The following is a 27,961-nucleotide window of genomic DNA, read 5'->3' as shown; positions in this document are numbered from 1 at the left end:
CATACAATGTAAGTCAATAGTGTTTGATTATCTTCTTTTGGGTTATGCAGGAAAAAGAAACTCATACAGATTTGTAACATGAAGGTGAGTAAATACTGTAATGACTGAATGTTCATTTTTGAATGAATTGGACTTTAATTAAACCTCTTCAAAGATGTTTACTGTCATAAATTCTGTGTGAAATAAAAATGAATTGTTTGGAAAGCTCGTATCATTGGACTTTTTTCACGCACGTAGAGACATTTTTTATTACTGGACTTTCAAAAGATCCAATGGAAATAAACGTCAGGCGCCGACGAGCATTCATTAGAGTAAATGTAAGGATAGTGAGGCAACAAAAGGCAAACCAATTTCGAAAACAGAGAAAATGAATTACTAAATCTCATAGATTTGTGCGTCGACAGATAAGCTGCCAGCAGAGAATGCAAAAACCTAATCTCAACATAAATTATTTACCACTCGAGGATGAATACTTCACTGGTGTGATTACAATTCACGGCATTAATGTGGCATACGTTCCAAAAAAAATGATCAGCAGCTTACAAAATATTACCCCGTCAAAACGCAAATCGTTGCCCTCGGTAAGTTCGAAATTTTGTGCACAAATGCTGTTAAGCCTGTTCTCCTCTAATACAGCAAAATGATTATCTGGCTGGTCTCCCTTTGCATGTTTGAAAGCAGCCGAATGGACATCTGCATCGGTTTTTCATCATTATTATTATTATATAAAAGATTATATAGGGTTGGGATGAGGGCATTTCATTTTGCTTACAATTAATATACGCTTTATTTTGTCCTGATTTGGGACAAATAGGATGCAGGGTTACAGGTTGTTTGCCGTTTCAGGATGAAGCTTATGTGCAACAGACTGCCGCTTTCTTCTGACTGAATTTCTTAGACTACTAAGTTATCCTGGCACCGTATTTGTGGAACATTAAACAAGTTGTCTGGAGGGATCATCCAGTGTTGTTGAAAAGCAGCGAATGCCAGAGCGACGGGAAGTCGTAGTGATATGCACTCTGACCATTGGTCAGACTCAGTTTAAATGGCGGTGTGTTGTGATGATTACAAATCAGGGATCTTAATAGATTGGGTGAAACATCTGGAGATGTAAGGGCCCAGATGTTTGCACAACAAACGCATAAGACCTCTGACCCTTAAGCACACAGCTACCCAGATTTAGATTTAGATTTGAACATCTGCCCAATGTTGTAAAGTGACAAAAAGCATCTGTGACAAGGGGAGTCCATGATTAAGTTTTTGAGGGATCTTGTTCCCTCAAAGCCATTAAAGAAACATTGGAGGTAGTGTGACCCTTATTATTGCATGGGTATATAAAACATTTGTTCTTATAAAACCTACATTTTGCCCATCATATCAAATGTAAAATCTGCATGAAATCCTATTGCTTAATAGCCATTCTGCTGGCAGCCAGTGGACAGTTTCTCAGAGGTGGGCGGGGCATGTGATGTTTGCGCGCGCGTGCGGGGCTGCTGTGATTCCCAGTGGCGGGATCCCGCTCAGAATTAGGGCACGTGGCATGTCTATTAGTCAAACAACCTCCATGTGCCGCGCGCCACGGCCAGAGGAAATTAGAGCAAAGAGCGATTTTTTGATGTTACGCTCTTTAAGAGATTAATAATCTTGGCGGTGGAGAATCGGTTGGAAATCTTCTCTGGAAAATAATGAGCGGAGAAACATTTACTGATTAGTTTAATCCGGGATTATCCTATCTGATGACACCATGAAACCCAGCCTTGTAATCTGGCCTTTAAAATAACATAATTTATTTCCTTGCTTTACAGCGAGCGCGGAACCCGTTTCCGTTGAGTTGTGTTTGTTCCAGTCTGCTTAAAAACAATAGAAGGACCAGAAATCAACGGTCAAGTTTTGTGTTTAGTCTAATAGGCCTACTCTGAACTGAAATGCTTTTTTAAAAATAATTATTTAACAAAAATTGTTAATTGACTAGTTTGCTTGACAATTTACAAGGCTGTTTATGCAATGTTAAATTGCAAGCTATTGGTCAGCAAATACAGTCGAGTATTAAATAATCATAATGTATAATCAATAGGCTAAATTAAACACACAAATAAATAGGCATATTAAAAAAATATTTGTGAAATCATACTTGAATTTTCGTTATTTCATAATATGTGAAATAATTTCTACAAATAAGTAAATTAATACATAAGTACGTTATTAAAATCATTTATTAAGATTTTCGTTGATTTAAGTAAGAAATAGGCTAAGATTAAATAATAAATTCTTCATTATGTTTTCGGAATTCGTAGCCAGTTCTAATAAAGTTAATAAACAACACAGTATATATTAATAATTATGATGATAATAGGCTAATAAATTATTATTCGTTGGTATTGTTGCTGTTGCTCTATATTAAAACATAGGCTAATAATAATAAGAAGAAGAAGAAGAAGAAGAAGAAGAAGAAGAAGAAGAAGAAGAAGAAGTGCAATGTAATAGCCAGAGATTATTCCTCTCAAGCACGATAACTAATGATCTCCCTCCTTTTTCTCTGGTATGATCGCATTCAGTTTTAGTTAACGTTGTGTTATGAGGATTACTGGAGCAGCTCTCTTAAATGCCAGTTAAAATGCTGGAGGTCGTCCTGGTGGAAACGGGCCCTAAAAGCAGATTTTACAGAGTCGAGCTCTTTATATGACAGATTAATGTTGTAAACGAATTTAATGGACTTCATTTAATTATCTTGTGTAAGACGATTTCTCTAATTGCTTCTTTTCGAAACAGACTGGCTGAGATGTTGACCGTTTTTGCCTGCTGTTTGTGAAACACCTGGGATGGCCTCTGACAGCAGTATTACCGTAACTCTGACCTCATTTCCCAACATATTTTATTCATTGGGTGATTGGGAGCTTCATGTTCCCTCATTGATGACGCTATACTTCAGTGAACGAAATAAAGCAGGTTCTGTGATCATGTCATGATAATTACGTTTTTTTATTCCAATATTTGTCCTAACAGGAAATAAAAGATGGAATTATTAGATCTGCAACTGCGACTGGAGACTGGTTTGCCTGAGAGTATCTGGGTGAGGACACGTGTTAATCATGTTGCGAATATAAAAAAAAAAAAAAAAAAAAAAAAAATGGCCAGAACGTTTAGTGTAAAATATAAATGCACATTAGGACTAATTTTAGCTGTTGTTTTCTAGTCTTTTATGGATATAATTAATATTGTTTCATTAATATTGATTCACTGATACATAGTTTAATTAAATAATTATATAAAATAATGTAGGCTAGGCTGTTATCACAGTAAATATCAAAATAATAGCTAATAATAATAATAATAGACTAATAATAATAATATTTTATTATTATTATGCTATTATTCACCAACATAAAATCATTTTGCCATTGCTAGGCTATTATTGTTTTAAACGCTAGCTGTCTGGCTCGTTTTTAACGGGCTTATTAAGGCAGCGAAATCATTTTTTCAAAAAGCAAAAACGAATTTAAAATGTTATTTAAAATCAAACTAAATGTCTACAGTCCATTGCAAGCTTGGCAATGAGATTTAAGTTTATTTAAAAATATAAAACTAGAGGAGAAACTGCGTTTTTCGTAATTTTTTCCTTTATTAGTGATTTTTTTTCGTTTTTCAAAGTAATTTAGCCATCATAGAAATTATTTGAAATTAGATTATACTGCTATCGAACGATAAATAAGCCTGTATAGGCTATACACATCAAATATCACGGAACTATAGGCTTTATAGTCATACACAGTTAGCCACTAAAATGTTGAATATTGATCTTGTTCCGGTTTCTCATGTCTAATAATTAATACATTCTGATTCCAACTGAAATGTCCCATATAAACATTTTCAATAACGAGAGGCTGCGCACATGAGTGAAATCTTCCATCTAAAGGCAAAAACTACTTAGGACCAATTCAGCGGAGGAAAATCCTTATCGGATTAAAGGGAAAATTGGTGGCAATTAATCCTTTGTGATTGAAAAAGGGAAACGCCTCCTCTTGGAAGACATATCTGAGGTTAGATCTGATTGGACAGTGCGATGATCTGCTGGATTGGACAGAGGGATAAATGGTCCCGCCAGAGCGCTTAACCGTCCCACCAGCCTGACCTCCGCAGAGAGAAAGTGAATTAAACAAACTGCCACCATGACAGGAAGAGAAGAGGCTATAGACGAAAAACCTAAGGTTAAACTGTATCCCTCATTCGGAATCGACAAATCACGCCTCAATGGATCTGGATTTCGGTCCAAAGGTTTCGCAATCACAGACCTGCTCGGTCTGGAGTCGGATCTTCAGCCGCATCAGTCCGGTCCGGGCGCAGTGGTCAATGGAGAGGGGCAGAGCGCGGCGGTCGGAGGATTTGCCTTCCCGGGAGGCTCTTTGCCGCTCGGCTTGGGTTTTCTCTGTAGTTTGGCGGCACAACAACCTCCCGGGGCCCCGTGTTTTCTCCCGAGCCACATCCCGCTCCTGCAGTCACGGACAGAGAGCCACTTCATGCAGAATATGGAACAGCAACGGGACGCCTATTCCGGTACAAATCACTTTATTTGGTTATGAATGAAGAGCAGCCGAAGAGCTGTTCACGACAGCTGGTGCTGAAACTGGCCCTGCAAATTTATGTTTTTGATTAACGAATAATTTTGTTTATACTAATTAGATGGAATCAGATTTTTTTTTCTTTCTCCCAGTTAATACCCTTTGAAAACTGGTAACAAATTTCTGCTCGACATAATTCTTAAAAAATAATTTTGTTGATTTGCATGATTCAGTAATATACATTTTTTATTATTTAAATAAAACCGTAGTACATTTTTATGTTACTTAAAAGTGTACATTTTTACTTTTTTTACTATTTATTTATTTGATGCAGCTTTGTCTGGCTATGTTAATTTATTTTTTATTAACAAAAAGCTGATTTATTTACAGATGATGATTGTCTTTCCGGGGATCACAATGATGGAAAAAACTCAGGGAACTCTCAAAAGAGGAAGAAGCGAAGGCACAGGTATGTAAAGAAATGAAATGTCACATTAAATGTTTATTCTTTAAGGATCTGGTGTGCCAGTGTCTCAACCACACATTTTGTTTTGATTTTTAGGACAGTTTTCACCTCGCATCAGCTTGAGGAGCTGGAGAAAGCCTTCCATGAAGCGCACTATCCAGACGTTTACGCAAGAGAAATGCTGGCCATGAAGACAGAGCTACCAGAGGACAGGATACAGGTAGGATGACTTCCACAGTTTTTTCCTTTCTTGATATTTCTTTCTCAAATAGCTTATGCCCAGGTTTGTTTCTGTCCAGGTATGGTTTCAAAACCGCCGTGCTAAGTGGAGGAAAAGAGAGAAGTGCTGGGGCCGCAGCAGTGTCATGGCAGAATACGGGCTGTACGGTGCCATGGTCCGTCACTCGATTCCACTTCCAGAATCCATCATCAACTCGGCCAAGAATGGAATGATGGGCTCATGCGCTCCCTGGCTTCTAGGTGAGCCAGCAGGTGGTTTTCCTATTTAGTACTTAAAGACTCAAATATGTATTTGATCACTTGAATACATAGCTGAGGTGTCTTGTGAACGTCTGTCTGATGTTGTACTTGAATGTTTAGACTTAAATATATGTGAATTAGGCTTAAACAATTCCTCTTGTAATTGTAATTAAATGAAGAGCTATAAATATTTAAAAACAATTTTTAATGGTGTCGGCATTTTATTCTTTTAGGAATGCACAAAAAGTCTCTGGAAATAGGGAAAAAACCTCCCGGCACACCTGAATCGACGCACTCAGATTCGTATTCAGAGGAACACAAGGGGAAAGACAGCGACGTGACATGGTCAAGTGTAGCCAATGGAGCGGACGACTCAGAGGACATGGCAATAGACTTGTCCAGCACTTCGAAACAAGAGAGTAAAAGCACTTTGAAAAGATCACCACCTCGCACAGGAGACAGCAGCGATTCTGAAAATGAGAGTTAAATATGCAAACGAATATGGACAATTTTGAAGTGCACATACAAGGACTATCAGTTTACAATATCTCACCTTTTGACAGCATTCCTGTGTTATGTTTTTTTTTTTTTTTGTCATTCATCAAATATTTGAATACTAGAGACTGTTTTATTCTGAATGATTTTATCTTTGATGTGTAATAATTATTAATGTAAAAAGTGTTAAATTACATGTTTTATGATACGTTCATGGGCATTATTCATAAACGTTTCTTTCTTTTTCTGTCAAAAAACCGCTTCAGGGTGACCACTTGTTCAGCACCACTATTGTGAATGTCATAATATTTCCCTGTTGTAATATGGCATGTTTTTGGGGAACAGAAAGTTCCCAGAAAGAATTTTAAAAGCACTTTACCTGCTGTGATGATGAATGTTTTGCATCGATCAATGTCATCAGAGCAATATAATACCAGCAAAAACAAATCCACATCACGACAAAAAATTAAACATTTTATGCTTTTGATTCCGGCTTTCTGTTTCTTTGTTTCAGTAGACTAAAAGTAAATATATGTCAAAGAGAATTACCTTGAGTTGCCATATGGAAGGATAAGAAATTGGCTCATTTCATCACTGGGGCCAGTCTTTTTGTTGTCAAGGACAGGAGAAAGGTATACAGAAGGCTTCCAGTATGGATGCAGCTGACCCGTTAGATGTTCTGTTACACAAATACCATCTGGGAAAAAAATATTAAGGTACATTTAAGCCAAACAACAACTAGGTTAAGCAATTTGTTTCCCAGAAACTGTCAGACTATTCAATAGCCAAATCATCTTTAATTCATGTCAGCCTGCTTTTATGAGCTTTGTTCAGATATTTTTTTTTTATTTAAAAAACCTCAACAAAGGCTCTACTCCACTGCAGGCGTGTCAAGCGCACCATTGCAAGAACATCACCTCGAAACAGAAGTGCAGCACTTCAACAAAACCATGTTCATTTTAATTCTATCTCTGAGGAATGATTTTATTTAGATCTTTACACTCACATCCTACTGAAGGTCAATGGAAACCGATAAACACAATGTTTTGTTATATTATCAAATTTAGTTTATCATTAGTTATAAATATTACTTCATTATCCAATTGTTTAAAGTAATGTTTTAGCTAACACCGTAGCATAATCATCATAATTCATATTTTCAGATCACAAATACATAACACAACTTAAAAACAACCATTTACAATTAATTTAATAGTCTGTAATATAAACATAATCACAATGAAGATCATAATAATGATTATTATAATTATTTTAATTGGCATGTTAGTATAAAGTTTATATGAAATGTACTATCATTTATAATGGCTAAATAAACAATTTGATAGTATCTAATCTCAATAATATGACATTAGGAAAGTAATTGTTTTGTTAGGGCTTTAAAGAGAATAATAGAAAAACAGATTAGCAGAGAAGAGGGGCATGAAAACAGAGATTAAAACACTTCAGCCTGAGACAAGCTCAGGACATAGGAATTAAATCTATTAAAATATTATCAATCACTGCTGATCCCAATAATCTTTCGTGCCAACTGCCCTTAACAAAATAACAATTATAGATGATGGGTCCTTTTTAAACTATTATGCACAGGGTTAGACAGGAAGATAATCCTGCCTTGTTAGAAATGGCCATTAATGAAAAACAAAATAACCTGATATTAGGGCATAGAAGAGTTACATAAACACCTGTATGCACAGTGTGACTTATGACAAGGTTATTGTTTTCATTTTCTGACAGTAGCCCCAATAACATGATGTACAACGAAATATCAGACAGCTGAATGTCACGATTCAACAAGAAGTAGGCCAATTCCAGAGAGCCGCGTGACTAAAAACATCCACGTTCTATGTAGTCCAAAAGATCCTCACATAAAAATAATAAAAATAAATATATATTTATATATATCCCAATGCAGCATCTGGTCTGGTAATATGCTTAACTTTGACCTCAAACTGGAGATTTTCAGATGCTCCAGAGCCAAGCACTAGTTGTAAAAATTAGCCATGTTTGTTGTACTTTCTGTATGTGCGTGTGTGTATGAGAGGGAGAGAGAACGCTGAAGGGATTGGCAGAGATCAAAGCTGTGATGTTTATGATAATGATGAATAGAAAATATTATGTCCACCGCTAATTTGTAAGTAGCTTAGTAGCGCAAAGAGCTCTAAACATACAGATGTGCATTTGGCACACAACAGTCCTTTGGCAAGCCCTGTGGAATCACATATCTGAACAAAGCTGATTTGGTTCAGCGTTTTCCTGATGAAGTCGAAAAGGTTGTCTGAAGCGAGACCATTTGTCATTTTAATGCAGAACTAAAGCACAGGTGCTAGCCATGTTGCAATTTCCGTAGTTCAGCTGCTAAAGGTTCTCTATCAGACAGCATCATCTGTGCATGCCTACCTCAACTGGTAGACAAATACACTAATAAATCTCTATATTAATATTTATTTGTGTTTGTTTACAATTTTTCACTTACTGTACAATTGTCCAGAATCTAAAGCCAATGAGATGCATAATGATGCAATAACAGGGTTGTTTTGGTCTCGTAGTGAAAGAATGAAAGAATGCCTCAAGCCCAACTGCAATGAATCAAATAAATCAGTTAAACCTTATGCATAATCTGAGGATGTGTGTTAATATAATATAACATAATATTACATAATAAAACAAACAATGAAATCAAATTAATTTCTTTATTACTTAGCCTATTCGTATACAATCCTGGTTAATATTCAAAAGAAAACATTTACTCCAAGGCAACAATGATCCTGTATGAGTAACATATATTACATGAAAGTATCTCTGAACAGACATGACAGACAAGTGATGTGAAAGATATGGACACAAAACCACACAAACAAAAGCAGATTATTTTCAACCAGTAAACATGTAACTCACACACCACAGTGAAGTAAGGTCCACAGCAGAGGAAGCAGGCAGTAATTCTGTCTGATATGTTGTTTATTGGGATTAGCTCTAATTTGCGATTAGCATACATAACATCTGCATCCTGCATCAGAAATGAATTAGGCCTACAGTAATCCCTTACCAACCATCCACTAAACACGCCCTTCCAGTCCCCTTTCCTTCCTGTTTATAGGCTACATTTGGGGCTGCATACATGCATTATTCTGGCAGATGATTTTATCTAAATCACTTTATACTAGTGTATTCAAGGTATACAGTTTATCATTGCCTGGGAACATACACACGTTTAGGCGGAGGGTGAAGCAACTCCAGGGTAAAGCTAAGGAGATGGGCTTCCCCTTTAAAAGACATTTAAATAGATTTCCATGAAATAGTTAAAGTTATGTGTCGCCACACAACCTACACATCCCAGCATAAGCGCTCCCAGCATAAAGCGTATACGTTCACAAACCACGGTTAATTTTAACAGAAAAGCAAGCATATACTGTAGGCCGACTGTATGGGGGACTTGGCATGGCAGAAAGTGCACAAAGAGCGCTCCCTTAATAACCACTAAAAAGCTGTCACTCATCTCAATTCATTGCGATCTCCATAATAAAGTTCCGTTATAATCAATGAAGCTGAATGCACAATGAATCTCATGTACATAATTGTTATAATCAGAGGATTTGCAAGTGTGCTGAACTCAGAATCTAATCACCACTGAAAATGGGCAAAAAAGAAATTTGTCATCCTCAAGTTGTTCCCAACCTGTATGAATTTCTTTCTTCTGCTGAACACAAAATAAAGATATTTTGAAGAATGTTGGTAACCAAACATTGATGGTAGCCATTGCATCCATACTATGCAGAAGTCAATATTCTTCAAAATATCTTCTTTTGTGTTCACAAGAAATTCATACATGTTTGGAAAAACTTTGAGGACAGAATCAGTAGCGCTGAAGTCTTCCACACTGCTGAGGATCTGCTGGAGATGGAATTCTCCAATCTCCGATTCACAGTTGTTATCAACATTGACTCTGCAGTGAGTCCAGCAGCAGATGGGGACATTGACTGTACAGTGAGTCCCACAGTTGATGAGGACATTGACTCTGCAGTGAGTCCAGCAGCAGATGGGGACATTGACTGTACAGTGAGTCCCAAAGTTGATGAGGACATTGACTCTGCAGTGAGTCCAGCAGCAGATGGGGACATTGACTGTACAGTGAGTCCCAAAGTTGATGAGGACATTGACTCTGCAGTGAGTCCAGCAGCAGATGGGGACATTGACTGTACAGTGAGTCCCAAAGTTGATGAGGACATTGACTCTGCAGTGAGTCCAGCAGCAGATGGGGACATTGACTGTACAGTGAGTCCCACAGTTGATGAGGACATTGAGTCTGCAGTGAGTCCAGCAGCAGATGGGGAGATTGACTGTACAGTGAGTCCCACAGTTGATAAGGACATTGACGTGCAGTGAGTCTTACATCAGAAAACAGTATTGGCTGTGCAGTGAGTCCCACTGCAGATGAGGACTCTCTGGAGAGAGATTTCTTTTAAATGAGAATGATCTCTTTTACATTTGTGAGCAAAAATCCTTGTTTGGAAAACCACCTCGATCTAACCATCATATTTTCTTTCTTTTAGCCTTTTCATCCCAAACCTCTTCCTTCAGAGATCGCCTTGACAGTCATCGCAAATAGGGGTCCCAGTTGTCAGAATACAATGCAAGTGCTGTACTGGCAGGACGACCCAGACCACTTCAGCATGGACATGGAACGGTCCTTGCCAAGCATGGACGTGTGAATTTCTGAAACACTTGATGATTGGCACTCTAAAGATCGATTGTGGAGAAGACCATAAATCCAGAAAGAGCAGTCAGTAATTCATCCATATGAGGCAAGAGTTAACTGTGGATTATCACCTCCTAATACGGTTCCCTGAGATCCACGCACATTCTTATGCCACCAGTCTTTTTCACGGTCACCACAATTGGTGAGGCCTATGGAGACCTATCAATTTGCTCTATACTCCAGCAGAAAGTAATCAGTCCAACTAAGCAGATACAACTGTTCTTACAGAGTAGGGAAGGTCGCCATAATTTCTGTCGTACTGGCATGACTGAATCTGGCACTTTGACTTTATGCATAAACTCTACAAGACAACCTACTGAGGATGAGTCCACTTGAGTAGAGAGCTGTAACACTGGTTCTGAAGAGCAAGATGCAGAGGTTGTGGCAGGCTCTGGCAGGATTGTATCTGAATCACAGTTTAAGAGCTTTAAAGAGATCCATGCACATTAATGCAGTTCCTTTGTCCACCACATATAAATTCACAGAGCATTTCGCAGCTGTCTTTTACTGTTGCATGCAAGCAGCTGATCAAATTATTTGGATTACATGAGTAAGTGACTAAGCACAATTAAGGTAGCTGTAATAGTAATTTCCCAAAGTAATCATACATGCTCTTAGGCAAAACTGAAACAAAAGTACACTACTAGTGTCAAGTGTCTGTGTAACAGGCCTCTGAATTGCACCAGAGTTAAGTGCTGCTTAGGCTACATCAGTATCATGAAGTAATAGTAGCGTATACTCAGGCATTACTACTTCATGCACTGTGTGAGTTTGCATCGTTCTACAGACACAAGCAAAATGTATTTTTCGTACAATTTTTACAGGTTTCCTTAGCTGCCGGATATTCTACCACATTTGGAAGATGTTTATCCGATCTGCAGCAAAATCAGGTATGTGAAGCTGAAGTCACAGTCAAAGTTGGTGATAATGAAGCAGTTGAGCATTATGCTATTTTTTAGCTTTCCACCTCGTTGCCAGTTTGTTGCGATTTCGAAACACTGCTTTATGAAGCTTCGAAATCTTTACTAATTATTCGTTTCGAATCAGTGTATCGGAGCATCAGCGTGTATCAAACATAGACTGTAAAAAATATGGACGTAGTGTCCGTGATGTCACCCGCAAAGTCACAAACTGCCCATTCTAGGGAAGACACGAAATAAATCTATCATGGGTCACAACGAATAAAGGCCTATTTATACTTCTGCGTCGAACTGCCGCCGTAGCTACATCGTAGGCTGTGTGTAGCGCGCGTACCCTACGGCGTACCCTGACGTGCACCTCTCCAAAAATGTAACAACGCGTCAATTCTACGCGGATGCAAGCGCTGTGATTGGTCTGCCAGAACCCCTCCCTCTGGGTTTTACATGCTCCCTAGGTGCGTCAACGCGGACAACGACGCAGAAGTATAAATTAAAACCAACACGTTGCCTAAGGCGTATAGGCTCCGGCGTAGGTCCGACGCAGAAGTATAATGAGGCTACTCGTGTCGAGGCTACTTAAGGCCTATTTATACTTCTGCGTCGAACTGCCGTCGTAGCTACGTCGTAGGCTGTGTGTAGCGCGCGTACCCTACGGCGTACCCTGACGTGCACCTCTCCAAAAATGTAACAACGCGTCAATTCTACGCGGACGCAAGCGCTGTGATTGGTCTGCCAGAACCCCTCCCTCGGGGTTTCACATGCTCCCTAGGTGCGTCAACGCGGACAGCGACGCAGAAGTATAAATTAAAACCAACACGTTGCCTACGGCGTATAGGCTCTGGCGTAGGTCCGACGCAGAAGTATAATGAGGCCTTTAAGGCCTATTTATACTTCTGCGTCGAACTGCCGCCGTAGCTACGTCGTAGGCTGTGTGTAGCGCGCGTACCCTACGGCGTACCCTGACGTGCACCTCTCCAAAAATGTAACAACGCGTCAATTCTACGCGGACGCAAGCGCTGTGATTGGTCTGCCAGGACCCCTCGCTCGGGGTTTCACATGCTCCCTAGGTGCGTCAACGCGGACAACGACGCAGAAGTATAAATTAAAACCAACACGTTGCCTACGGCGTATAGGCTCCGGCGTAGGTCGGACGCAGGTCCGTTACTGCAAACCCAATTATTTTTGCGTGATGCTGCAGTAAGTGTTCTGAATTTGTCACACCACAGAAAAAAATGTGTTTATTAGCCACCCAGACACATTTGAATGATAAAAAAGCCGGCAAGTAAATAAAATAAGCTATCAAAATCTTGAAAAAATGAGCAAACAAACGCTGCTCACAAACGCTGCTCACAAACGCTGGGGGCGTGTCCGCTGGCTGCGCTGAAACCACGCCCACTCTCAGGAAAGCTGCCGTCGCCACACTCAACTGTCACCGCTACAGCCGGAATGGACTATACTACTATAATTATAACATATAACGTTAAGCACACAAGGCAACTTACAGTCATTGGTGGGCACGCACTGCCGATGATGGCACCAGTTGTCGGCGCGACGGGAGGATGAACACCGAGGCGGGAGATAGTCGGTTCGGCCCCATTCACCACCAGTAACAGCGGATTATCAGTGAATCCCAGTTGTCTCCGACTAAAGTTTATAAAACTTAACTATCATGTGTAAAATGATCGCTACAGAGGTGTTGGTGGTGATCCTCAGCTCTCCATCAAGGCTCTTCACAAAATTAATCCACCTCTTCTTGATGTGATCGTTTTTCGGAAATTTAAATAAGGACACCAGGTAACATCGCATCCAGGTAATACGCATTTCCGTGACGAAGGCATAGCTAGCAAATAGGCTGTTGTAACTAACAGTACTGACAGATGACTCGCGATTGAGCAGCGGCAAACTGATGTGAATGTGCTCTAGATAGGGAGGGAGGGGCCAGCCTCAGTGGCTCCAGTGCGTTATCAACAGTAGGGGCGGGGCCAGGAACTCGGTGGCTCCAGTGCGTCATCGAGCCGCCGTTTTAGCCCCGCCCTAAAAATCCTGAACACAGCTATGGATAAAAACTGTTTAACGGTCTAACTCCACAATTCAGTACTTCACAGTTCACAGTCTTTGTAATGTGTTTTAGCAATACATTTCTAACATTTATAATGTTTTTACAGGGACTTTAAAGTATTGTCAAACAAAACGGAGGCTAGCTAGACCCTCCCTCCTCCTCCTCCTCATCCCAAATCCTTCTTGTCGGTTATTGGCTGGAACAGTTTGTTATAGCCCAGTTTGTTTTTGTTGCTGTTTGTGGAGCCTGGGGGCCTGTACCATGAAGCCGGATTAGGTGGCTAGCCGGCTATGTTTCAGCTTAGTTTCCGCCAACCCTGGGTTTTAGGTACTATGAAAGTAGCTCGGCTTTAATCTGTGTTCGTTGCCATGGTATCTTACGCTGCACGGCTAACCTGCTCCGGGGCAGGTTATGTTCTGGATTCAAGATCTCAGACTGAAGTTTGACCAATCAGCTGAGAGCAAAGAAACATATAGGTGACGTAACTTATTCCAAGTGTCTGTTGCAATGACTTCACCTTTTCTTCCAAATCCGGTGGACATCTCAGCGCAAATTGTTTGACGAGCACTTCGTAGAGAAAGAATTTTTAGCCAGACAAAATCCCCTTGCCTTTCCTAAAAGTTACTTGTATGAAAGATACAGATTTTCCGTGGAAGGAATGTCTTATCTTTGAGAACCTCTTGAGCCGCACATAAAGAATTTAACACGTCGAATTCATGCACTTACTGTTCCGCAAATATTGCGTTAGGTTTTTTTTTTTTTTTTTTTGCAAGTGGTACATTCTTGCACGGTGGGTGACGCACAGAAGCTATGGGAAAACACGGTTTGTCAAACCATTCGTAAGGTGGTCCTCGCTCTGCAGGAGTACATGAAAAGTTTCATTAATAGTGCTCCCCGGACATTTATTGACATGCATGTCCATAAAAGAGGGCTTTTATAAAATTGCCAGTAAGATATATTGATAGGGTGACATCACATGAACACTTTTTTTTTTAAGCAAATTTCACAAGTGTATACAATATAATACATGTTAAGAATTATTTTGAAAAAATTTTTTTATTCTTCTTCTGTTAATCTTTTGATAGGATTCCCATGTCATTGCATGTATGCAGTCTATTGCTCCAATCTCCACTGCTCTAGGAGAACATGAGGCAGATTATGTTAATAGGAAGTCCTATCACAGTCTTAATGTTCAGAGAGATGATGTGAATATGTGAGATGATTATTTTCTGTGAGATGAATCTTTAAATTAATAGTAACATTAACAGATATAACAATGATTTACTAAACATTTCGTCTGCAGATGACTTGTGGTCATGAACATATGATCACAAGTTTGGATGCCAAATGGCCTGGCTCCAGTGCTTGTCTCACGAATTTTCCGTGAGTCTGTGTTGTGTCAGCGCTTTGAGGAAAGCAAGTTAAATTTGGTACAGTACAAAACACTGTTAATTTGAACTGAGCTAGAAAAACCTACACAATAACCCCCTATCATGACCCTCAGACAGGGCCACAGCACTGCTTCAATGTGGCCCTCAGTAAAACCAGAGTGAAGATAGAGATGACCTTTGGCCTCCTAAAGGCACATTTCAATGGTGTTCGGCCCTTAAGAGTCACCAGAGCGGGCATCACAGATAGTGGCTGCATGTGCCATTCTGCACAATATAGCCACCAGTAGAAAGGAGCAAGAAACACCACAAAACCAGCTTCTCCCCGATGACACTGACCCGATCACACTTGACCACCCAGCTGGTGCAGACGTAGATGCAATCACCATACAATATTACACTTAATAAAAGTTTTATTGGTTTTGTGGGATGGGAGGGAGAAAGAGAGCAAGAGAAAGTTGCATTAATAAATATTCATACTAAAGTGTTACTTGGTTAAATAAGTTATACTAATATATATATACATACTGAGATCAGTTTTATCCAGCTGTTTGATTTTGTTTGGAGCCTCCTCAGCTCACAGTCAGCTCCTTTAGTGTGCAGTCTAGTTCGAGTCTCCTTTTGTACAGGGCCCTGACTGAGTCTGTTTCCACCTGAAACATAATTCCACCACAAACATGATCATTACAAGTTTTCTGGAGGCTCATCAAAATCACAAAAAGTTCCTTGACATCCTACAAACACAGGACTGACTGTAATTTATGTCAAGGGTTTTAAATCCTTACACATTTCTTCTGAAGCCCATTGAGGTAGAGGCTTCAGTTTCTGGGGCAGGTTGTGAAAAATCCTACAATAAAAGAGATGTGTAAGGGCCAGTCCCTTTATGCCACACATTCAAATGTTTTCCATAATAAAAAGCCCAGTGCATTCACATCAGCAACTGTCTGAGAACACACAGACAGAGTGTCTTCATTTCCTCCACCCTAATAAATAAAAATAGGCCAATGTAAAGCATAACTGTTGTAAAGCAGGTTATGTTTGGTGTTCTGTCTGCTGCATACTGACCTCTGTGTGGGAGACTGTGTGTATGTGTGCTGGCTTCAACAGGGACACTGTATTTCCCTCTACTGCAGAATATACAGTCAGCCATATTTAAAACTTCAAAAAGTAGTAATGTATTGCACACGTACCCAGTGTTACTTGCTTAGAGGAGCCAGCACCAGGGTCAGATTGTAGCACCTGTAATCCCATCCATAATCGTCCGTCCCTTATTGCCTACTCAGAGCCAACTACTCTGCCACAGTGTATTCTGGTTTTCTGAATTTAATTCTTTATTTCTGTTTTCTGCAAGTGTTTGTGATAAAATGTTCACAAAAATAATAAAAGGTTGTGGTAAATACTCACCACTTTGAATTATATTTTTTATATTTTGTCTTTATCTGCTGCCAAGAACATTTGGAGTTGGGGTTGCATCTAAAAATCAATGAATATAAATTTTTCTTAGTACCGGTAGACTACATGCACATTTTTATATATTATGAAAATAGGCTATAGGCTATATTACACGTATAGGCTACACATACATACATAATTTTACATAAATATAGAACGTATTTGTTTAACTTACACATTAACAATCAGCAATCTTTCTCCAACAGTCTTCTCTTGCTTTGGCAGCAGAGACCGTATTGTTTCGAGCTTGAAATACATATTTAAATTCGTCGTAATTATGAATGATTATCTCTTGCTCATCCGCGGAAAAATCGCGACCCGCGATTGGTTGTTCAGTGTCGACGTCACTCTTTTATGTGCACGCGCACGTGGAGTAATCATAGCTTGAGGATCAAAGCCTGAGTTGACAGAGAAAGTTGATGAGCTGCATCATGGTACCAATAAAGCCTGATTGCATCGGTTTGGTTTTGTCAACTCAAAACTTATCCTGTAACCCCGAGTTTGTTCAGCTACCTTCATGGTACAGGCCCTGGGTGTCTATGCCTGTGTCATATGAATGTCTAATTAAACCGTCTACAAATTTATCGAACTGATCAGAGATCAGGTAAAAACCATAGACACAGGCATAGACACCCAGGAATAATAGAAGTTAATAGTCTCTTATTGGCCTGTTTAGCTGAGCCATCCATGTAACAATCAAAAACTGATTAAAGAACACATATTATACAGACACTTGCTATTTAATCTTATTAGATGATTAGTTGATTGCATTTGATATATTTTACATTCAAACATTTGCAATGGGTTTGTAAAAGGTGTTTTTATGCATGTTTGGCCCATGGTTTGGCCTGAGTTTTGTTGCATTTACACTGTTCTGACCAGCAGGGGTCACCAGCGTGTGGCGTCTCGAACGCTTCGAAACAGTGAATCATTTTGCACTACAGTTATCAAGTCGGGTTACATATTTACCTTATTACTAACTCCTAAAACACACAAACTCGTGCTTATTATTCTCTCCTATTTATATTCGTATTTCGTATCACCCGACTTAGTGGCACTACTACTACTACTACTACTACTACTAGCGGTCTCAGTAACACTGAATAACAGGACACAGCTATTTTTATTTATTTATTTATTTATTTAATTTAATTTATTTTGTAATAATGATAATTTGTGTGCAGACCTCAGAATCCACTCATTGCTGAGAACGCCTGAGTTTTTGTTCAGTGCTAACTTAAACACTTTTGATTAGCCTTTGCGTTCAAGAAATAAACAAAACACATTGTAAATAAACCTTTGACATTCTCCAGAGCCCAAACACAGATACGCACCGGATCGTATGCCAAAATCTGCTTCGCTAATATGCTATTATTATGGAGAAAACTGATCCTAGACCAGCAGTTATTATAGGAAGCTTTTCACTTTTCCCTCCCTCGTCATAACAGGTTATAGAGACTTTTATTTTGAATTAAACTCCCCTCATGTCCGCTCTCTTATTATTGTACTCTTCACATCCTCAGGCGGAGAAAAGAAGCGGAGATCTGATGGCTTTGAAAAGGATTCAGAAGGTAATATTTATATTTCTTAATAGATTAAATGTCTTAAAAGTAGATTAGCTTCAAGTCGATCCAATAGATCTACACACGACAGATACAGTGAACTATCTCTCTGTCCACATTACTATGTAAAGTCGGAAGATCACAAGAATTTATTTTTCGGCCAGATGAAAAGATCTTTATGTCGAAAACAAAGCGAACTCAAGTCTTAAGACATCAGAAAATAATAGATTATAAATGTGATAATTATGCCATCGACGAGGGATGTTTTAAGCAGCTGTAGTTAAACAAGGTTAGCCATATTTAAATAGAAAGAATAGTCAGTTTAGACAGTGAGTACATTAAAAACATAAATACATAAATATGTAAAATATAATGTTACGTTATAATAATATAACAATAAATCATATGTTATATGTTATATTAGAAATAATTGTAATCTGAAAGTCTTGACAACATTATATAATGTGAGTGTGTATGTGTGTATATATACATATGTTGTATAAATATTTACTAAAACTAAAGCAGAAATAAAGATAAATTAAAGCTAAATAGAAATAATTAAAAAACAAAACTAAAGAAAATGATAATAAAAAATATTTCTAAAACCTTATAAGAGTAGGGTTGGAGCTTGCGAATGTTAATATGAATATATCAAACCTTGATTTCACTTTAAACTGTCAGAAATATGCACTTAAACCTTTATCCTTGTTCGAATTGAAACCTTACTTCTTAAATCTGTTTTTGACACATAGAAATGTTCTCATCCATTTCTACTGTATTTGTAGGAGCTACAGGACTTGCAACGGGATCCACCCTCGCAGTGCTCAGCCGGACCACTCGGAGAGGACTGTAAGTGTCTCCACCAACAACATACTCAATTATGGCCTTCAATTCTTTGACAGGACAGTCTTCTCAATATATATGATTTGCTCTTTCAGTGTTCCACTGGCAGGCGACAATAATGGGCCCAGTAAGTACACATGAATCATTTCAGGTCAATGTTTATTTTGTGGAATTAGTAATTGGTTCAATAAAAAAGGAAGTAGCTTCAGTCATACACAAACTCTTTCTTGATCTCCCCCCTAGGGTGATAGTCCATATCAAGGAGGGGTTTTCTTCCTCACAATCCATTTCCCGACTGATTATCCCTTTAAACCACCAAAGGTGAGAATTACATCTGTTCTTACCTCATCCATAGATTATCTGATCTTAAATATTTGACATTATGTTTCTCTGACAGCTTGCCTTCACAACAAAAATTTACCACCCAAATATCAACAGTAATGGAAGCATCTGTTTGGACATTCTGCGCTCCCAGTGGTCACCTGCCCTCACGGTATCCAAAGGTTAGAGAACACACCTGGATGGTCTTTTCATCATAAACATGTCCAATATGATAACATCTACATCAGGGCTGGGCAACTCTAGCCCTCAAGATACACTTTCCTGCAGAGTTTAGCTCTGACCCTTATCAAACTAACCTGCCTGTAGCGTTCTAGTAATCCTAAAGACCGTCAAACATACACTGAACTCCCAGTTGATTAACATCAAACCTGGCTTACTCAAGGTATGTTGGCTCCAAAAACGCGTCCGGGAGTAAGTTCAACCAATCCAGAGTATGTAACACACAAGACATTTTCAACAGAGCGTTAAGAAAAAGCACGCCATATTACTTTTTTTGTGTGTAATGGCTATTTGCTCACTACTCCTAATGTGTGTGCACTATTTTGGATGGGTTAAATGCAGAGGACAAATTACGAATGTGGGTTACCATACTTGGCCTGTCACTGCATTCTTATAGTTAGTATTTTGAAAAAGATGTAAAAACGCTTATAACTTAATGAGAAATATACTTGGTTTTAATAAATAGAACATTAATTACTAACATTATGAAATACAAAACAACAGTAATAATGTTTATTTAACCTGGAAAATGTGTCAACAGTAAGTATAACTGGAAAATGAATTTATATTGGAAAGTTTGCCCTGGCAAAGAATATAAATATATACCTAAAAGGGATTCAGCATTAAGCACATAAAGTGACTATTTCATAAAATGTGAGCATTATTCACGTTACTTTTATCAACACCACTTAAACGATTCTGCTGTTTTCTGTTGTTGTTTTCCCAGTTTTATTATCCATATGCTCACTACTTTGTGACCCAAATCCAGATGACCCTTTAGTTCCAGATATTGCACACATCTACAAATCTGACAAAGATAAGTAAGTGACCTTGTGTGTATGGCTCTCTATCTCTTTCACTGTTTTTATTGCTAAAATAACTAGCAATCTGCATGAACCATCTTCTTCTGTGCGGTTCAACCATACTACATTTTTCATATTTTTCTACACTTTCTTCTTTTATTACTATCAAACAATACGTAAAATGTTTAATTGTTTAAATGTTTAATAAATGTTTTTCAGCTGTAAAGCTGGCACTTCATGAATACTCATTTTAATATCAGCTGAGTACTTTTGTTTTGGATGAAGATGGCTATTCTTGTGTTTTAGGTATAACAGACTGGCAAGGGAATGGACTCAGAAGTACGCTATGTAACTGGACGGCAAGATTTGAAATGATTGCACATGGACATTATTACTGCACACGGCTCTACAACGCACCTGTACAGAAACAAGATGTTTACCAACAGATGAACCTCCCCCACCACACACACACACACACACACACACACACACACACACATATATATACACATGCATACACGCACAACTATACATAAAATCCTTGTTCAGGAGGCTGAGTCACTTGTCTCTGTTCACAGAGGCATCCTGGAACAACCAGGATGTGTCAGTTAACACATAACAAAAAAATATTGTTTTATTTTCAAATGGATTAGCTACATTTTAGTAATTTTATTGTATAGAAATAAATACAATACTGGATCATTTTTATTGTTTTTGCATTAAAAGGTGTTATTATAAAATATGTGTCTGGCTGCAGCTGTTTTATGATGACTCTAGCATTATTAGAAAGAAAGAGAATGAGATGTTTTCCATATGTGTGTGATTTGGAATTGGTTCACATCACGCTGCGTGGTAGATTTGTACCATTAGATGGCGATGTTCCTCCGTTTGATTCCCACCATAAAGAATTTAATTTCATGCAGAGACTCTTTTATAAATGCGTTTTTATAAAGGTTGTTTTCATATATAAGTTTCAGTGACGTCCTCATAATTACATCTTTTTTTAAAAAATGTTTAAAATACGTGATAAGTTAAAAGAATAATGTTTTTGTCTGTGTTATAGAGAAAAAACTGGTTATTTAATGTAACCGTTAGTTATAAAAATACACTTCCTTAGCACCTTATATATTTTTTTTTAAGGGGAGTGATAAAAAAAAAAAAACTAAAAAAAAAAAAAAACTATTTCGCCACTGCCAGCGTTTCTTTTTCCCCAAATAAATATTTTAAAGAAAGCATGCTAATCACAGAATCATTGAAGAGGTGCATGCAAAGTGGTTTTGAAATATTTTTTTCTCGTTTTACATATATTTTTAATTCGTGGTAGGCCTACGAATGTTTTATTCTCCGCGCATGCATGAGAAACTAGGCGCGCGAACTGGATATGATGATGAGAAAGTTTGGGAGGAGAGTGGGCGGTTATCCTGACACGTGAATGCTCCCATAGGAGCATAATCCATCCATGCATCCATGTCCTCCAACTATAGTGTGTTCTGGTCCTGGAGCCAGAGGAAAAGTGGAGGGGAGAGGAATTAACGGGCAGATTGATTTTCTCGGGGGCAGTAACTTTAAGGGACTTAAAAAACTTGCCTGGAAATCGGAATGTTTTTCTCCTAATGTTGACTTGCCGTTTGCCTGTTTTACATATGAACCCCGTTTAGTAAGTTTGAAACGCTTTATGGGTGCAATGGCTGAGCCGCTGAGTTTCATGCATCATGATCATTGCTCCAGCAGCGAGCGGAGCGACGACTCACCGTCTGCCGTGTCTGAGGATGACTCTAGCGGCGTCTGCGGGCACATCTCCCCGCCTGACCCAGACTGGACCGAGGAGAGGTTTCGAGTTGACCGCAAGAAACTAGAAACTATGTTACTGGGTATGTTAACTTCTTAAAAACTCCCTAAAAGAACTGGGAAGACAGTTTTATGTTTTGAAAATACTTTTAGCTAACATTGCAGTGTTGCTTGGCGTCGAGTCACATAAATAGTTCTGTCTAAAAATATCACAATGTTTCCTCGAAGTACATCTCGAAGGAGATGTGTTGACTACGCTGCTTGTTGTGTGGAGCATGTAGACCAGTATTAGGATGTTTTATTTAGCTAAGTACGACAGACATTCACATAAACTAACAATACTTTTTGGGAACTTGGCATTTGAACTTAGGCTCTTGCATGCACTCTTTAAATAGAATATATAAGCTTCTCACGTTCATTTAGCACAAATATGTTGAGGTTAGACTTTCATAACTGATCATGGTTAAGAAAGAAGTTCATGTATTTAATTTATTTTTGTGTCATGAAATATTTACATGAAATGCTTGCTTATTTCCAGTCATTTCAAAGCATTCATCAGTACCACAATAAAATGTAAATATAAGATATGATGAATATGAGATCAATATTACTGATCAATCAAGGTCATCACTGTCATAGTCTTTCAACACACACATACTAGTTTCACTATCCCAGTGAGAAGATCCAAACTTAAAGGAATAGTTCACCCAAAAATTAAAATTCTGTCACATTTACTCACCTTCATGTTGGTCCAAACCTGAATGCCTTTCTTTTGTGGAACACACAATATATTTTCAAGAAAACTGTTTTGGTTGCCATTGACTTCACTTGTATGAGGACATTTCTCAAAATATCTTCATGTTCCACAGACAAATTCATACAGGTTTGAAAGGACAATTTTCATTTTTGATTATTATTTTCCTGTTTATCACCATAAAGCTGCTATGAATCAATCTGTATTGTATAAAGCGCTATATAAATAAAGGTAACTTGGCTTGACTTTCGGTTGAACTATCCCTCATTAAAAACCTGTTTATGTCTGTAGATTTGAAGCAAAACATGATTTTGTTAAATTACTGTATGAGTGTGTCAAATATTGAGGACCCCTTAAAAAAGTCAATTTCTAACATGTTTCACTATGTTTGTGAGAATATTTTTAAATATCTGGACCTCACGTGCATAATAATGCTTAGAAACACAGACTTTTGAAGTTATATTTGTGAGACCCTCTTATATATGCAGTGTTTTTATACTTGGATAATGATATTTACTATATTCTAACCCTAAACCAGACCTACAAATATAAAAATGTTAATGGATTTGTGTGAAGTAAAATATATTTTGGCTGATTTATGATTCATTTCAAATAGTAAGGACCACTTCACAAGTCCTATAACTTAATTTGTGAGGACATTTTCACAAATGTGACAAGAAGTAAAGCCAAACCTGTACATAAACACACACAAACAAATGGTTAAAGCTCCGTTCAATACATGCGTCACATTCTACCGTCAGTCTGTCAGCAATGGGCAGTTTACTTCACTGCAGAATAATGTTCAGTTCGTTTTGTTTTTCTTTTGTTGTAACTTCAGCAGATTAGAATTTTAAACAAGCTTAAGTAATACAAGTTGAGGTCAGTGGTTTGGTATTGGCCTATTCTAAACATGTACAAAAGTTCTGGTCTGTTATAGCAGGGCCTCTAGTTTACAAAGACTACTTTTGTTAACATGCATTCAAACCAACCATACTCAATGTAGTTAGGGCCATAGATGACATTCATTTATATATGTGTATGTGCATTTTATTTATTCTACGTAGTTGTGTATTGGGAAACATGGAAAAACTAAGACCCTCAGCACCTTTCTACCACATTTGAGTGTGTTCATGTGTGCAATTGCATGAGTGACTGCTTCCCTGACATTTGGACCCCAGGTCAAAGGTCAGTTCAACATGAGAGAGCTCAAGAGCACCAGGAAAACTTCCATAGCAAGGCAACCACATTTTCGAGACGTTCAACAACACCTTTTACGTCACACAAACTTATATACTTACTCTCCAATCATTGGTGTAGTGATGTGGACATTTTTCCCACACTATGATTCAGTGCCTCGTAATCATCCCTTTGCTCCGGATGATGTGCAACATCTGGAGGTGTTTGAACGGTTGTTGTTTTGATTGGTCGGATGAGCAGTAGGCGTGATCATAAATCCAGCGATGTGTGTTTTTTGTGTGAAGGTTTATTGTGTGGCAAAGTTTTGCTCCCCTTTTCCGGGAAATGGGAGAGAGGCTGAGAGAAACAAGACAGAGAGGGTTACAATTAAAACCATTTTTCTTAAAAATAACATTGGCGAACATGGCGAGGCAGAAACAGGGGAGACCCATTCTTGTGCTTTTCCCCTTTGACCAGGCCACAACTAAATCAACTCATTTTTATAGACTAGAAAGACTAATGGAAGGAATTGGATCATCACCTATGATTCATGTTCACGTAAGGGAATCTGAGCAGCTTTATGGTTTTGTCGGAAAGCACCAAAGAAAGATAGTCATACTTTACGTCAAATAATCACTCACGCAAGTGGAAATTAGAAGGGAAAAACATGCAAACGCACTCCTCTCTCACACTTTCTTTTTCTCACTAACTTGGTACATGGTAATAGTTTGTATATTAGAATGCAGTTTTCTCTTTACTCCAATGGCTGTTACATCAGATGTCTGGTTTTGATTAAAAACAGAGGAATGTGTGCTGGCCTGACCTTTTATTCTGTGTGATAAGAAATTCTAAAAAGAATGCAGTGTTTGTTTAGCAGAGTTTATTCCGGCACTTTATGGAAATCAAATGCCCCCTCTGTGGCCATGTAATCAAAATTGTGGGTTTTGTGGGTTTTTCTCTGTCCCAGTAGGATGTCAATTTACATATTAAGCTTTAAATGGTAATACATCTCACACCTGTCAGTTAAATCCTTGTTTTTGTGTGTGAATGTGTGTGTGGGTCGGGTTTGTTACCACCAAAAGTTTGCTTATACTTTATTATTTTGCTTATGCATGTGTCCTCTGACATGTGGGATTTATTTATTGAGTATATATTTTCGTCTGGGTGTATGTTAAGTGCATCATTCTTAACATGCTGCATGTGTCTGGCATGTTGAGTGAAGCAACAGGAAGTGCGTCGTGTTTTGGGAATGTGCTTATGGCTCAGCGCGCTGTTGCCAGGGAAACACAAGTCTGTTACCTTGGATTTTGATTTCTGTATTTACATTTACATTTATTCATTTGTCAGACGCAACTTACATTGCATTTCAAGGTACACATTTTACATTCTTATCAGTTCTCTTTATGTGCATACATGTGCAATTTGAATATTAAAAGGCACATTTGCGTCTTTTTAGATGTTTAAGCAATAAATTAATATAAAACATACAATGATGTGTATTTATGAATTATTAATCACCTGTGTAGTATTAGAATCTGTTGTAGAATTAGAGTTGGTGCAGTTTTCTTCTAAGAAGCCTTCTGGTTTTGTTTACAAATGTAAATCCATTTCTTGGACTTAATACATCAGTTGTTTTCATAAGATACTCAATACTTGAGAGATAAATCTTAAAGAGCTGACTTATTGGATTACTAAGACTTGTGTTTGGCAGAAATACTCCAAATCTGGTGTGGGAGAGTTTTAGTTTGGCTGCAAACTCATCTATGTTCATAACCTGACATACAAGGATACAGTTTCATTCTCGAGTCTCGACACGGAGAGATGAGATGTTCACATTATTTAATTCACATTATAGCCTAATCCTTTTCAGTCAATACCTTCGAAGAGGTCTTGAATGTGTTTTCGGCACATCTGTATGTTATAATCCCAAATATTTTTGCTTTTTATATTGCCAGATTATTGTCCTATTTTCCATCTTAATTTGAATCATTTCACAGACTTGTCTTTTAGTGGTACACATTGTTTCTGAAAGGCTTTCGGCTTTTAGCTCTAGAGTATGAGTTTACTTTTATGCAGACTGCTTGCTTTTAGAAGTTGCAAAAGAAAAGGTTGCGAATTGTACAACCAGTCTGCAATAGATGTGCTGTCAGCGGCGTGTGTGTGTGTAATCTCAAGTTATGACATGGCGAATAAATTGTTTGAGAAGATAAAAGCTCTGAATGTTTTGCACAAGTGGCTGAGTACTTTAGTTTGGGCATTGACAGGGCTGTGCTTATATGTAGCGTGTTTTTTTTTTTCTGTCGTGAGAGGCTTTGCCGTAACCAATCAGATTATATCTTACACTACTGTTTAAAAGTTCGGAAGATTTTTTTAATGGTTTTTGAATGAAGTCTGTACTTCACAGTAATATTGTGAAATATTATTCCAATTTAAAATAACTGTATATAAATTCACAGGAATAAAAAAAAATTATATATATATATATATATATATATATATATATATATATATATATATATATATATATATATATATAGCAGCCATTACTCCACTGTCACATGATCCTTCAGTAATCTTTCTAATATGCAGATTTACTGCTCAAGAAACATTTCTTATTATTATCATGTTGAGGTCAGTTGTGCTGCTTAATATTTTTGTGGAAACTGTGATACTTTTTTCAGGATTCTTTGATGAATAGAAAGCTAAAAAAAACAGCATTTATTTGAAATGTAAATCTTTTGCAAGATAAATGGCTTTGTCACTTTTGATCAATTTATTGCATTCTTGCTGAATTTAAGTGTTCAAAAAATGTCATTTTCGTCATCTTGCTGACCATAAACATTTGAACTGTGGTATAGGCCGTGACATATCTGACTGCGGAGCAAATGTCTTCAATTCTTAATAGTTAAGATTTGAATCCAGATGCTGATCGTGGGTCTGTTTCTCTGATCTCTCGCCCACTCTCTGAGCTCCGGAGTTGAAGGGAAGTTCCAGGATTATTCGGGAGAAATACACTAAAATTATACAGTTTTGTTCTTACACTCACTTACTCATCACATTCCTAACACACACATAGTTTACAGGAGCTGTGCTATAATCAAATGCTACTCTATATTTGTGCGTGAAGCTGTTTCATTAGAGCAGAAACTCAAACGCTGTGGTGTTTTTGTGACCCACATCCTAAATAGAGCACAAGAAAGAGCTGAAATCAACACACACACTGCATTTAACATTCTGTCTGGTTTAAGACTTGCTATTTTCATATTTTTCTCTGTGTGTGCCTCGGTATGTTTTCAATTGGATGTGTGTGTTAGAAAGATATCATATCTGAGACTTCATGTCTCAGACTTCATGCTGCGGGCCTAATTTTCTGTCAGAGGTCCTGGACATCTTGTTCAGATACATGGCATCATGGATTCGATCAAATACCAACAGATAAAAAATCAAAACCTGACACCCTCTGCTAGAAATCTTATAACGGGCCATGTTCGGATCTTCCGACAGGACAGTGATCCAAAAACAAACATCAAAATCAAAACAAAAATAGGTCACTGAGCACAAAACCAAGCATCTGCAATGGCCATCCCAGTCCCTGACCTGAACTCTATAGAAAATGAGTGGGCTGAACTGAAGAGAAGCGCCAACATGGATCTGGAAATCTGAAGGATCTGGAGAGATTCTGTATGGAGGAATGGTCTCTGTTCTCTTGTCAGGTGTTCTCCAAACTCATCAGGCATTTATAGGAGAAGACTCAGAGCTGTTATCTTGGAAAAAGGAGGTTGCAAAAAGTATTTAAAAAAAGGGGGCAAATAATAGTTCCCAATGTGTTTTTGAGAAAAACATTTATTTCATAATTTGATTTTCCCCCCACTTTCAATTCT

The 27,961-nt window shown here is 38.0% G+C and overlaps 3 protein-coding genes across 5 annotated transcripts in view; all 3 read left to right on the top strand.

Moving 5' to 3' along the window:
• The first annotated feature begins 4,115 nt into the window (after nucleotides 1–4,115).
• On the top strand, nucleotides 4,116–6,483 carry vsx1 (visual system homeobox 1 homolog, chx10-like). 2 transcript variants are annotated; one of them, XM_079854052.1, is made up of 5 exons: nucleotides 4,116–4,551; nucleotides 4,947–5,025; nucleotides 5,119–5,242; nucleotides 5,322–5,502; nucleotides 5,736–6,483. In XM_079854052.1, the coding sequence occupies exons 1-5, from the start codon at nucleotides 4,167–4,169 to the stop codon at nucleotides 5,987–5,989; spliced, it is 1,023 nt and encodes a 340-aa protein (XP_079710178.1). In that variant the 5' UTR covers nucleotides 4,116–4,166; the 3' UTR covers nucleotides 5,990–6,483. The 2 variants fall into 2 exon arrangements, with proteins under 2 accessions (XP_079710178.1, XP_079710177.1); XM_079854051.1 differs by having other exon boundaries at nucleotides 5,322–5,514.
• An 11,578-nt stretch (nucleotides 6,484–18,061) lies between these two features.
• On the top strand, nucleotides 18,062–21,073 carry ube2d1a (ubiquitin-conjugating enzyme E2D 1a). Its single transcript, XM_079852855.1, has 7 exons — nucleotides 18,062–18,164; nucleotides 18,941–19,004; nucleotides 19,094–19,125; nucleotides 19,242–19,319; nucleotides 19,396–19,501; nucleotides 20,287–20,380; nucleotides 20,669–21,073. Exons 1-7 carry the CDS (start codon nucleotides 18,078–18,080, stop codon nucleotides 20,712–20,714), a joined length of 507 nt encoding a protein of 168 aa, XP_079708981.1. The 5' UTR covers nucleotides 18,062–18,077; the 3' UTR covers nucleotides 20,715–21,073.
• Nucleotides 21,074–21,722: 649 nt separating this feature from the next.
• Nucleotides 21,723–27,961, top strand: part of bicc1a (BicC family RNA binding protein 1a) — a 35,722-nt gene continuing 29,483 nt past the window's right edge. For both annotated transcript variants that reach the window (XM_079854036.1, XM_079854035.1), the window contains exon 1: nucleotides 21,723–22,233. In XM_079854036.1, coding sequence (XP_079710162.1) covers nucleotides 21,822–22,233 — 412 coding nt within the window. In that variant the 5' untranslated portion in view covers nucleotides 21,723–21,821. The remainder of the gene's footprint in view (nucleotides 22,234–27,961) is intronic.

Source organism: Squalius cephalus (assembly GCF_949319135.1).
Source record: "Squalius cephalus genome assembly, chromosome: 20".
NCBI classification, from domain to species: domain Eukaryota; kingdom Metazoa; phylum Chordata; class Actinopteri; order Cypriniformes; family Leuciscidae; genus Squalius; species Squalius cephalus.
This window is presented reverse-complemented; position numbering and strand designations above follow the sequence as displayed.